The sequence below is a fragment of the Salvelinus fontinalis genome, chromosome 6 (assembly GCF_029448725.1).
Source record: "Salvelinus fontinalis isolate EN_2023a chromosome 6, ASM2944872v1, whole genome shotgun sequence".
Lineage (NCBI taxonomy): Eukaryota > Metazoa > Chordata > Actinopteri > Salmoniformes > Salmonidae > Salvelinus > Salvelinus fontinalis.
The window spans coordinates 49,429,379-49,442,895 of NC_074670.1; the positions used below are offsets into that span (position 1 = coordinate 49,429,379).

A 13,517-nucleotide genomic window follows, 5' to 3' on the forward strand; every position below is an offset into this window, starting at 1 on the left:
AAAAACAGCCACTCAGGAACCTTCACGGTCTTCTTGATAAGCAACTCCAGTGTAGATTTGGCCCTGTACTTTAGGTTTTTGTCCTTTTGAAAGGTAAATTTGTTGCCTAGTGTCTGTTGGAAAGCAGACTGAACCAGGAGTTCCTCTAGAATTTTGCCTGTGCTTATCTCCATTCTGTCTTTATTGTTTTATCCTAAAAAGCTCCCCAGTCCTTAACAATTACAATCATGCCCATAACATGATGCAGCCACCCTATGCTTGAAAGTATGGAGAGTGGTACTCGGTCATGTTGTATTTGATTTGCCACAAACATAACACTTTGTATTCAGGACAAAAAGTTAATTGCTTTGCCACATTTTTTGCAGTATTACTTTAGTGCATTGTTCAAACAATGCATGTTTAGGAAAATGTTATTCTGTACAGGCTTGCTTCCTTTTCACTCTGTTCAGCAGGCTAGTATTGTGGCATACATAACCTTTGGAAAGTATTCAGACCCCTTTACTTTTTCAACATTTTGTTACGTTACAGCCTTATTCTAAAAGGGATAGAAGTCCTCAGAAATCTACACACACAACCCCATAATGACAAGGCAAAAACAGGTTTTTAGAAATGTCTGCAAATTTATACAAATTAAACCGATGCCTTATTTACATAACCATTCAGACCTTTTGCTATGAGACTTGAAATTGAGTTCAAGTGCACCTTGGTTTCCACTGATCATTCTTGAGATGTTTCTACAACTTGATTGGACATGATTTGGAAAGGCACACACCTGTCTATATGAGGTCTCACAGTTGACGGTGCAAGACAGAGCAAAAACCAAAACATGAGGTTGAAGGAATTGTCCCTGGAGCTCTGGGACAGGATTGTGTCAAGGCACAGATCTGGGGAAGGGTACCACATTTCTTTTGCTGCATTGAAGGTTCCCAAGAACACAGTGGCCTCCATCATTCTTAAATGGAAGAAGTTTGGAACCACCAAGACTTCCTAGAGCTGGCCGCTCGGCCAAACTGAGCAATCGGGGGAGAGGGGCATTGGTCAGGGAGGTGACCAAGAACCCGATGGTCACTCTGACAGAGTTCCTCTGTGGAGATGGGAGAACCTTCCAGAAGGAGAACCATCTCTGCAGCACTTCCCTACGGTGAAGCATGGTTGTGGGGATGTTTTTCATCAGCAGGGACTGGGAGACTAGTTAGGATCGAGGCAAAGATGAAGTACAAAGATCCTTGATGACAACCTGCTCCAGAGCGCTCAGGACCTCCGACTGGGGAGAAGATTCACCTTCCAACAGGACAACCACCCTAAGCACACAGCTAAGACAACGCAGGACTGGCTTTGGGACAAGTCTCTGAATGTCCTTGAGTGGCCCAGCCAGAGCCTGGACTAGAACCCGGTCGATCATCTCTGGAGAGACCTGAAAATAGCTGTGCAGCAACGCTCCCCATCCAACCTGACCGAGCTTGAGAGGATCTGCAGAGAAGACTGGGAGAAACTCCCTAAATACAGGTGTGCCAAGCTTGTAGCGTCATACCCAAGAAAACTCGATGCTGCCAAAGGTGCTTCAACAAAGTACTGATTTTTAAGGGTCTAAATACTTATGTAAATGTGACATTTCAGTTTATTTTTAATACTTTCGCAAACATTTCTAAACCTGTTTTTGCTTTGTCATTATGGGGAAAAACAATTTAATCAATTTTAGAGTAAGGCTGTAACATAACAGAATGTGGAAAAAGTCGAGGGGTGTGAACACTTTTTCCGAAGGCAATAACTACAATGTTGATCCATCCTCAGTTTTCTCCCATCACAGCCATTCAACTCTAACTGTTTTAAAGTCACCATTGGCCTCATGTTGAAATCCCTGAGCGGTTTTCTTCCACTCCGGCAACTGAGTTAGTAAGGATGCCTGTATCTTTGCAGTGACTGGGTGTATTGATATACCATCCAAAGTGTAATAACTTCACCATGCTCAAGGGGATATTCAATGTCTGCTTTTTTTTTTACCCATGTACCAATGGGTGCCCTTTGTGAGGCATTGGAAAACCTCCATTGTTTGCGGTTGAATCTGTTTGAAATTTACTGCTCGACTGAGGGACCTTTAAAATTATGTGTGGGGTACAGACATGAAGTAGTCATTCAAAAATAATGTTTAAACACTCTTGTATTCAGAGTCCATGCAACTTATTATGTGACTTGTAAAGCACATTTATACCCTTGAACTTATTTAGGCTTGCCATAACAAAGGGTTTGAATACTTATTGCCTCAAGACCTTTCAGCTTTTCCACTTTTATTGATTTGTAAAAAAAAAACACAATTCCACTTTGACATCATGGGTTGTTGTGTGTAGGCCAGTGACAAATTACAATTTTAAATTCTGGCTGTAACACAACAAAATGTGAGAAGTCAAGGGGTGTGAATACTTTCTGACGGCAATGTACTGTGCAGCTGTCTTCATCGACCTGGCCAAGGCTTTCGACTCTGTCAATCACCACATTCTTATTGACAGACTCAATAGCCTTGGCTTCTCAAATGACTGCCTCGCCTGGTTCACCAACTACTTCTCAGATAGTTCAATGTGTCAAATCGGAGGGCCTGTTGTCTGGACCTCTGGCAGTCTCTATGGGGGTGCCACAGGGTTCAATTCTCGGGCTGACTCTTTTCTCTGTATATATCAATGTCACTCTTGCTGCTGGTGATTCTCTCATCCACTTCTACGCAGATGACACCATTCTGTGTACATCTGGCTCTTCTTTGGACACTGTGCTAACAAACCTCCAAATAAGCTTCAACGCCATACTACTCTCCATCTGTGGCCTCCCAACAGCTTTTAAATGCTAGTAAAACTAAATGCATGCTCTTCAACCAATTGCTGCCCGCACCCTCCCGCCCGACTAGCATCACTACACTGGACGATTCTGACCTAGAATATGTGGATAACTACAAATACCTAGGTGTCTGGCTAGACTGTAAACTCTCCTTCCAGACTCACATTAAGCATCTCCAATCCAAAATTAAATCTAGAATCTGCTTCCTATTTCGCAACAAACCCTACTTCACTCATGCTGCCAAACATACCCTTGTAAAACGGACTATCCTAAAGATCCTTGACTTTGGCAGCGTCATTTACAAAATAGCCCCCAACACTACTTAGCAAACTGGATGTAGTCTATCACAGTCCCATCCGTTTTGTCACCAAAGCCCCATATACTACCCACTACTGCGACCTGTATGCTCTCGTTGTCTGGCCCTCACTACATATTCGTCACCAAACCCACTGGCTCCAGGTCATCTAAGTCTTTTTTCTAGGTAAAGCCCCGCATTATCTCAGCTCACTGGTCACCATAGCAACACCCACCCATAGCATGCGCTCTAGCAGGTATATTTCACTGGTCATCCCCAAAGCCAACACTTCCTTTGGCCGCCTTCCAGTTCTCTGCTGCCAATGACTGGAACGAATTACAAAAATCACTGAAGCTGGAGTCTTATCTCTCCCTCTAACTTTAAGCATCAGCTGTCAGAGCAACTTACCGATCACTGTACCTGTACACAGCCAGTCTGTAAATGGCACACCCAATTACCTCATCCCCATAGTATTACTTACCCTCTTGCTCTTTTGCACCCCAGTATCTCTAATTGCACATCTATCACTCCAGTGTTAATGCTAAATTGTAATTATTTTGCCTCTATGGCCTACCTCCCTACTCTTCTACATCACACCTTTACTCTTTGCACACACTGTACATAGATTTTTCTATTGTGTTATTGATTGAACCTTTGTAACTGTTTTTGTTGCACTGCGTTGCTATATCTTGGCCAGGTCGCAGTTGTAATTGAGAACCTGTTCTCAACTGGCCTACCTGGTTAAATAAAGGTCAAATAAAAAAGATGCTAACTGACAAGAAGCTTAAACCCCAACTTTTAAATGAAAGTTCTATGTCTGTCCTAACCTGTCAGCAGTCTGGGAAGGAAGTTGAGGGATGGGATGAGAAGAGGATGACATCTCAAGCACTTGGGTTTGTGGAGACAACTTGGGGCTCAGTGCTTTCTTTGGCTACCTAAAGAGTAACGAGTCAGGGCAACAAAAGAACCAATGCATTAGCACTCAATGAAAAGCCATTTATTTCAATGCAATAACAACCAATGGAATACACTACATGATGTAGTTATTCGATGGAAAAATTTGAACATGTTCTGTTTAAACTATTTTGAAAGATCTGACTTTCCTTCTGTATCCAAATGCTGTGCTTTTGGAGGTATTTTGGTTTTAACATTACTGCCTGTCAATATCTGATCTGAGAGCAGTGTGGTTCACCAGATTGTCTATTATTTTCCAGGCTGCCTTGATCATGCAGGTGCTGCAGCTGACCCCAGAACAGATTGCTATGCTGCCCCCAGAGCAGAGGCAGAGCATCCTCATCCTCAAAGAGCAGATCCAGAAGACCGCCGGGGCGCCCTAAAGAACAACCAACTCCCTGTCCCCTATAATGTCGACGTCACCTCATCCTAATTTCAAACATTTTGTAGATTGTTTTGTATTATATTGTCTTTTTTTAATGGAAGATTGAAGTGAGTGCTTGTGGTTTGAAGAATGTCAGTTCATCTTCAAATGGCAATACTTCAACGGAAGTATTGCTGGATGTTATGGGTTTTTATATTGTCTATCAATAAAAATAGATGAACAATTTTTCAGTACTGTATTTTATTCAGATGGGATGTTGGTATGTACCGGAGAGGATTTGAAGTGTCATTGTAGATTAAAATAAACTATTTGCTCATCAGAAAAAGGACATACAAATGAAGTGAAACAATTGTGTAGGTTGAGGGGGTACACGGAGTGGAAGAGTCCTCACATTTACAAAATAATTCCAAGGAAAGTACTTTCGTATACATGCTTCATAGGATTGTGACTCATTTGTTCTAGAATAGATTCTGTGGCTTTGACTGGCAATGCTTCGCCCTCATTTAACACTTCAGTGCACCTGTATTGTATACAAGGAAATGGATATACAATAGGGCTTTTGTAAAAACATTGCTATCATTTCCTTCTCTGTAGCTACACCTTGAAAGCGTGAAACTCAAAGGCCCCAGTGTCATGTTCAGATTGAAGATCCATGGTTGATTCCTTATTCTACACTGAATAAAACATATTTAAGGTGTTGGGTGCATGTTTGAGTTGAAATAAAATATCCCAGAAATATTTCATATACACAAAGCTTATTTTTCTGATTTGTTTAACTTTTGTCTCTGTGCAAGGCTGGTCAGTTTTCTGTGGAGGAAGCAGAATCCAAAAATGTATTAAGGGCTGATATATTCTACAGCATGTCAGGATCTGTCATGTTCAGATTCTTGTAAAAAATATATTCCCCCCCCCCTCAATTTCTTGAGATCCAATTGGTTATAGTCTTGTCCCATCGCTGCAACTCCTCTACGGACTCAGGAGAGGCGAAGTCGAAAGCCATGCATCCCCCGAAACATGACCCTGCCAAGCCGCACTGCTCACTTAACCCGGAAGTCAGCTGCACCAATGTGTAGGAGGAAACACCGTCCAGCTGGCGACCGAAGTCAGCTTGCAGGTGCCCGGCCCGCCACAAGGAGTCGCTAGAGTGCGATGGAACAAGGAAATCCTGGCCGGCAGTACCGCTGCACCACTTGGGAAGCTGATTAATGGTTTTAAAAACATATCTTTGCAAACATTTTGGAAGACCAAAGAGCAAGCTTTGGTAGGGGGGCAGATTAGACATTGTTTTGCTCAGAAGTTCTCCTTGTTGAAGTAGAATTTGGTCTTTCGGGGATCGACGTCCGTGTATTTGACACATTTCTTTGACAAGACGGTAGCTAAAACCACAGGGCCACACAAGAACGTGCCCACCACTGACCTGTAGACATTGATAAGAGAGAGATATATAGTAGTTTAGTCAATGAAGGGTACAGTCCAAGCTATATGTAATACCCCTGTTTTTAAAGATGCACAATGCAGAAATCGCTCTGCCATTTCTTGGTCGCTAAAATTCTAAAAAGCTTATTTCTCTCATTTTGTGCACATAAGAAAGGGAAGCATAAAAATTGCGCCCATAGAACAGATGTACAGCTTCTTGGACTTGTGAATTTGGTAGAGTCGCCCCAAAAAGTTACATATTGCAGCTTTAACTACTGTCCAGAACTGATTTATAAAGGGAATATTGTCATGTCAAGACGTGTTGTAAACAAACGTACGTCGGATTCTCTTTGCACACTTGTTCAAACTCGTTATCCCAGTTGGGCCTGCCGTAGTTGGTTTTCTGCTTCAGACCAGTGACCACATCCGTGTCCGCATCCGCATGAACCATCACATGAGTTGCCTATGGGGAAGAAAGATAGTGAACAGACGCTACCACAACTACTGCATGTCTCACAGTGGAATATGGTAATACAGATTGTTGGTGGGTGTATGTATGCTGCCTTACGTACATGGCTCTGATCCCATCCAGTGAGGAAGAGTTTGTAGGTGAGGAAGTCTCCCATGCCTCTCTCCTCCATCTCCCTCTCCAGCACCTGCAGCAGATCTGCAAACCACTCGAATGCATGCGTCTCCCTGCACAGCCAATAGAAGTAGATCTGCAACCAGGAAGTAAATATGAGGATGTGATTTCAAACAATTTAAAATCCTGAAGCTATAACATGCTATGCTGTCAAAAGTCCATGAAAAATACTAATGTTCACAGAGACATTCAGGTGCATCATGGAATTAGACTGGTATGCAGGACTAAAGCTGTCTGGTTAGTAGCTTCAATGGAAAGCCAGAGAGTATCAATATGTTCCCTACCTTTCTGGTGCGTAGCTCGGGGTTGGAGTCCTTGAATTTGTACCAGATGGACTTGAGGATTGAGGCGAAGGGGGTGACTCCAATTCCAGCGCCAACCAGCATGGCGACTTCGTAGTCAAACACATCCTCACTGGCCGTACCAAATGGTCCATCCACACCCATTCTGAGGAACAGGTCAAAGGTCAAGCCATCGCAAACAGGATAGGAGGGAAGAAAGATTTGACCAGCTAAACCTAATTCCTATGCATTCAGGAATGGTTTCCAACTTAATCTGGGCATGTAACTTGGACCTTTCCCAGAAATCATGCATTGATGCCCCTTATCCTCCCCATCAACGAAGATGAGGAGCTTGCTGCTACATTATAAGCCATTGTCTGCTTTTCTATAAAGATAACTTACTTCGGTCCCTGAGCCCCCTCAGGGAGCTGCTCCACGATGCTGATGAGTTTCTGGGTCCAGTCACCTACAGAGCGAATGTGCACGCTGAAGAAATCCTCCTCGGGGGCAGAGGTCATGGTGAAGGGGTGCCACTCCAGCTGGGAGATGGCTGGGCAGTTGAGGAAGACGTACTGGCCCACGTCCATTTTGAAACCATTCTTCACCAGCTGCAGTTCCAGTACTTTGGACGGCCGAATCACTATCTAAGAGGGGAGCGTTAGAGAAACGGATATTGATTATCTGGTCATGGAAAGGAAAGTACAATTATTGTCAATTACACAGAATAGTTAGTAGTTACTGCAGTGCACACTTACCTTTCTGTATTTGACAGCCTGAATGTAACGGATGAAGCGCAGCAAGCGCTCACACACATAGAGGACCATGGGACCGATCACCCACATCCAGGTCTATAAGGACATGGGAACAGGACATACTGTATCTAAGACGATTCGCTTAAGTTATTTTTGATTGTAGGTGATATTATTGCGTGTCATTGAGGAACCTCTTACCTGTGGGAACCCCCCTGCAAACTGAGGGACGGGACACATTGTTTCCTTCCCCCAGTCTTCTATATGATCTTTACAGAAGGTGATATTATATGGTGGATTGGCGTTTGTTTGACTTCGAACTATGCGTCTGTAGGGACAAAGGACAAAACCATTGACTTCTAATCCAAAACAAACCTTTACTCTTAAAAAGGTGCACTATGCAGAAATCACTCCACCATTTCCTGGTTGCAAAAATTCTAATACAGTAGTTTGCATAATTTCTGTTTATGTGACAAAACAAGCAAGTATAGTGTAGAGAATCATTGCACCATCTAAACCTCTGTGAAATACCTTTTCCATAACCAAAAATATTGTATTGTCAGCAGTTTGAAGCTGGTGTACTAAACTGAAAGTAAAAGACGCAAAAACAAAACTTAAAAACAGTAAACATAGAAATAGTGCATATAGAACAGATCTACTGCTTCTTAGCTTTGCTTTCAATGAGAATGAGATTTCTAACTGCCATTTCTATGTGAATTTGGTCAGATATTGTAGCTTTAAAATTACTGGGAGCTGGGACTGAAGGCGCCTTACCCGGCTCCATGGATGACCAGCCCAGCAAAGAAGACAATGAAGAGGTGGTGTGTGAACCAGAAGACCTCGAAGTAGCTGCGCCTGATGACCTCCATGGACGAGGTGATCATAAGGATGAATGCCAGCGTGATGATTACGCCCGTGATCCCAGCGATGGTGGTGAACACCAGGAGGTTCGGAGTCTGAGGCAGAAGGAGCCAATCAGAATGCACCCAAGTCATTCACATGACCTCTAGGCCTATATAACACTTCTACAAGGACTTGTGCCAGGAGTTTGTTTAGTATACCAGACCTGACTAGGAAAAACTTGGTTCCCTAATTACAATAACATACAAAGAATTATAATACAATACTAAACAAGTGATTAAAACTCCAATGGCTTGCAAGCCGTACAGTGGTTGTAGAGCGGATTGGGTTCAGGTAGGTGGTGTTGCCCGAGTCGTTAAGTCTGGACAGGGCCATGCTGAGGGTATCATTCTCTCCATGCCAGCTGTTGTAGTACCGCTCCACGTTCAGCAAATGGGCAATGATGTGAACCGCTGCCACAAAACAAGAGGAAATAGACAGTTTAACTTTTAATTTATCATTGGGAATAGAATCGAGATTCCTATGTGTTCAACAGGATCATTCCAACCCAGGAAGAATAGCTGCTGCTTTTGCAAAATCTAATGGGGATCTGAATAAACCACCCCCAAATTTGACATCCATTCAGGGCAGCGCAGGTAAATTAGTTGAACTTTGGATCTGAGTCACTGCCTTGATTGGATACCACTACTCCATTCTATAGAAAAACTATTATTTAAGAATAGAAAAGTGTAGAAATTGGCACAAAGATAATGGCACAATCTATGTTGAAATGGTTTAATCTACTTTGAACCATGTACAGGTATGGCACAGGGATAATGGCACAGGGATAATAACATAAAAGAAGCCATGTCTGAATGTTGTTCTCCATTTCGATCTACGTTGAACCATGTACTGGTATTTAAACAGATGCTGAGGTTTTCAATGACATCTTCAATATAGCGTGAATAGTCCATCAGGCGATATCAAAAGATACTGGATGAATGTTCAAATGTTCTATCGAATGTGACAGATCTGTTTACTCTGTTCTTCTTGAGAAATACTTTGTAAGGCCTTTAGTCTCTCTGAGGTCAGGATCTCCCCCTCCAACAACCCTAGTAAGTCCATTTCCAGCTTCAGTCTCCTGGTCTTTTTCACCCCTTGACCTTATTGTGCCTTCACCACAATAAGAAAGTGTCATATTTTGTGTTGACCAAATAATACTGGTAACAATTTCAAATAAATCTTAAATGTTTCATCACCATTGTCACCTAAAATCAAACTTTGTTTACGAGTAGATTACTTATCAGTGCATGAGAAAGTAAAGGCTTTAGGGTTTTCAGCTGGTTATCTGACCAGGAAGCAAGCGTCGCATACCTGTCATCAGGCCAATCATGTAGGCCACCAGCTTGTGGAAACTGATATTTTTGTCCAGCTGTTTCCTCATAGTTCGCCCACAGCACTGAAACAGCCACACAAGGAAGTTCAAGACAAATTAGGAAGACGACAATGAAAGTCAATTAAAAGCCATGAACTTTTAATATATTGGCAAAGCACTTCAACCATACAAGTCCATTCCGTTATAGTTATCATCAGACAATATAAGTATACAGTAATGTACAGAGGAATGTTTGCTACAAGATGCTGTGATGACAAATTAGGCAATAATTGCAAGACCCCTTGGCTAAACCCTTAGGATTAGTTTTACCACGAAGGAGCCGCGGACAAGAGACAGCAGGTTCCGACACACAGGCAGCAGAATCAGCAGGCAGTTGAAGTTGAGGACGGCTGCAGGGGCTCTGGCCCAGGCCAATGCAGACTGAAAGCCCAAAGACACCCATGTCAACCTCTGCAGTGTGTTATCCTATACATACCCTCTGTGACATCTGTCCTATCACAAGGAATGGTGTAAACTATGGGTAAAACTCAGTTAAAACTTTGTAACTAAATAGAAACAAATTCAACAGACAAAGTCCGATACTTCATACTTGTCCTATTTAAATCATATGAATGCATTATTAATTGAGCATTTACAGTATACTATGTTTATACTACCCAAGGCCTAAATAATATGGTAAGACTCACCCCTAAAAGGTGTCGCGTGTAGAAAAACTGATCCCCCAAGTCGTACAAGAAGTAGAACCAGACGAAGATGAATATGTTGATGGCCATCCAGACCACCTGTAAATCCAGCCAGGAAAAGATGAGCAAAACAGCAGGATTGGGAATATTGTAGTCTTCTATTTATTACTCTTAAAATAACATGCATTCCTCTCAAAATAACATATCTTGCCGTTGTCTAGACTTGACAGTTCATGCAGCATTAGTATTCTGATCATAGTTCTGCCTTTACAAAAAAAGATTGCAGTTAAAGTGCAGTCTAACTGTAGTATGTTCCAAATACTGCGTCCAAAATAACACTTTTTTTTAATACAGTAATTTTGCAGAGTAACTGCAGTTCCATTTCAGTTGTTCTGCAATGTATTTATTTTACCTTTATTTAACTAGGGAAGTCAGTTAAGATCAAATTCTTATTTACAATGACGGCCTACCCCGGACGACTCTGGGCTAATTGTGCGCCGCCCTATGTGACTCCCAATCATGGCCGGATGTGATGCAGCCTGGATTCGAATCAGGGACTACAGTGACGCCTCTTGCACTGAGATGCAGTGCCTTTAGACCGCTGCAATTACTGCGTCCAAAATACCACAGTCGACTGCAGTTTCAAAACTGTAATCTTTTTTTGTAAGGGTGATCATGGAATTCCCGAACGAGTCATGCACGGACACTACATTTTAAATTACGTCTATCCTGTCCACAGTGTGTCCGGATTCCCACGCTATTTTCAAATGACAGTATGCGTTCTACGAACAGTGGAATAGGCTAAATACGACAACACAACAACAACTGGTGGCCAGCCAGCAACGCTATAGCGATTTCAAACGGGTTAGCGTAACTCTAGCCAAACCAAACATATTACCTAGCGTGTATGAGGCCAGTAGATACGTGCCTTCACACGCTAGGAACGTTTTTCCTACAAATTTATAATAAAAAGCTGCCTCGGTCCAAAACACAAGCTTTCTGGAGACTTGCGAGAGGATAGGTGATGAGCTCGCCCAATGAATGCCCTTTCGGTAGCCTGATTGGTTCAGACTAAGGAGAAATCTGCACACAATGCATCCTGCCAGATCGGTACAATATCAGACCACGAAGCGAATAGACCCGTATTTTCAATGCAATCTTCATATTCTGGTAGTAGAAGTCCCATGTAAGTGTCAAGTGTAGACACGACCTTTTGGGGTTTCAGTAAAGCTAACCAAGTTATCCTATTTTGCGCATTTGGAGAGATATTACGCATCTGGGGCATCACTCAAATGCGCTTTAAATGATACATTGACTATAGCCTACATTGTCCAATATGATTAAGGTAATACATCATATTCTTACCAGTATGAAGTATGTCAGTCCATGGTTAATGATCCAGTTGCCCATTTTGAATGACTTTCGCCATCCACCACTACTGGTCTTTAAGCCGTTACCTGTCGTTTTTATACAGTGCACCTGTTCAAACTCCACCCAGTTAAGGTCAGTAGTCAAAGTTTTGCCAAGGAAATACAGTCCATAAAATTGCATTTCCTCAGGGAGGAGGTAATCGTTTGTATTTGTTGAGTGTGTCAGAATCCCCTTTCCCACGCCTTTGGAATGAGGAAGACCTTTTTTTGACTGGCTCTTGGGCTCCACGCAGAGGAATTGAGGAGAGGCCTTTTTCTTTAGACAATTTTGAGCCATATTCGGGTATACCGCCACCCGATTATGTCTATCCATGCCTGCACCTATAGAACAGCTCAGGTTACTTTCCTATGGATCTAGAGTGCATTCGGAAAGTATTCAGACACCTTGACTTTTTCCACATTGTTACTTTAGTGTTATTCGAAAATGGATTCAAGTATTCCCCCCCTCATCAATTTACACACAATACCCCATAATGACAAAGCGAAAACAGATTTTTATATATTTTTTTGCAAATGTATAAAAAAACAAAACAGAAATACCTTATTTACATAGGTATTCATACCCGTTGCTATGATATTCGAAATTGAGCTCAGATGCATCCTGTTTCCATTGATCGTCCTTGAGATGTTTTTACAATTTGATAGGATTCTACCTGTGGTAAATTCAATTGATTGGACATGATTTGGAAAGGCACACACCTGTCTATATGAGGTCTCACAGTTGACAGTGCAAGTCAGAGCAAAAACCAAAACATGAGGTCGAAGGAATTGTCCATAGAGCTCCGAGACAGGATTGTGTCGAGGCACAGATCTGGGGAAGGGTACCAAAACATTTCTGCAGCATTGAATATCCCCAAGAACACAGTGGCCTCCATCATTCTTAAATGGAAGATGTTTGGAACCACCTAGACTCTTCCTAGAGCTGGCCACCCGGCCAAACTGAGCAATCGGGGGAGAAGGGTCTTGGTCAGGGAGGTGACAAAGAACCCGATGATCACACTGACAGAGCTCCAGAGTTCCTCTCTGGAGATGGGAGAACCTAACATGACAACTATCTTTGCAGCAATCCACCAATCAGGCCTTTATGGTATAGTAGCCAGACCGAAGCCACTCCTCAATGAAATGCACGATAGCCCGCTTGGAGTTCACCAAAAGGCCCCTAAAGGACTCTCATGAGAAACAAGATTCTCTGGTCTAATGAAACCAAGATTGAACTCTTTGGCCTGAATGCCAAGTGTCACATCTGGAGGAAACCTGGCACCAACCCTACGGTGAAACATGGTGGTGGAAGCAGCATAATGATGTGGGGATGTTTTTCCACGGCAGGGACTGGGAGACTAGTCAGGATCGAGGCATAGATGAACGGAGCAAAGTACAGGGAGATCCTTGATGAAAACCTGCTGCAGAGCACTCAGGACCTCACACTGGGGTCAAGATTAACCTTTCAACAGGACAACGACCCTAAGTACACTGTTTTCTAAAAACCTGTTTCTGCTTTGTCATTATGGGGTATTGTGTGCAGATTGAGGGGGGAAAAAACAAATTAATCAATTATAGAATAAGGCTGTAATGTAACAATGTGGAGAAAGTCGAGTGGTCTGAATACTTTCAGAATGCACTGT

The 13,517-nt window shown here is 42.6% G+C and overlaps 2 protein-coding genes across 5 annotated transcripts in view; one reads left to right on the plus strand and one right to left on the minus strand.

Annotated features, from left to right (window-relative positions):
- The window catches only part of LOC129858009 (cleavage stimulation factor subunit 2-like), a 30,903-nt gene extending 26,221 nt beyond the window's left edge, over positions 1-4,682 (plus strand). For all 4 annotated transcript variants that reach the window (XM_055926848.1, XM_055926849.1, XM_055926851.1 and 1 more), the window contains one exon: positions 4,333-4,682. In XM_055926848.1, the coding sequence (XP_055782823.1) occupies positions 4,333-4,455 (123 nt within the window). In that variant the 3' untranslated portion in view covers positions 4,456-4,682. The remainder of the gene's footprint in view (positions 1-4,332) is intronic.
- LOC129858008 (cytochrome b-245 heavy chain-like) lies at positions 4,101-13,456 on the minus strand. The gene is made up of 13 exons (XM_055926846.1): positions 11,831-13,456; positions 10,469-10,564; positions 10,092-10,202; positions 9,761-9,845; positions 8,714-8,859; positions 8,321-8,502; positions 7,748-7,874; positions 7,553-7,645; positions 7,200-7,441; positions 6,801-6,963; positions 6,446-6,592; positions 6,212-6,336; positions 4,101-5,874 (listed from the first exon to the last, which is right to left on the minus strand). Exons 1-13 carry the CDS (start codon positions 12,206-12,208, stop codon positions 5,748-5,750), a joined length of 2,022 nt encoding a protein of 673 aa, XP_055782821.1. The 5' UTR covers positions 12,209-13,456; the 3' UTR covers positions 4,101-5,747.
- Positions 13,457-13,517: the final 61 nt, after the last annotated feature.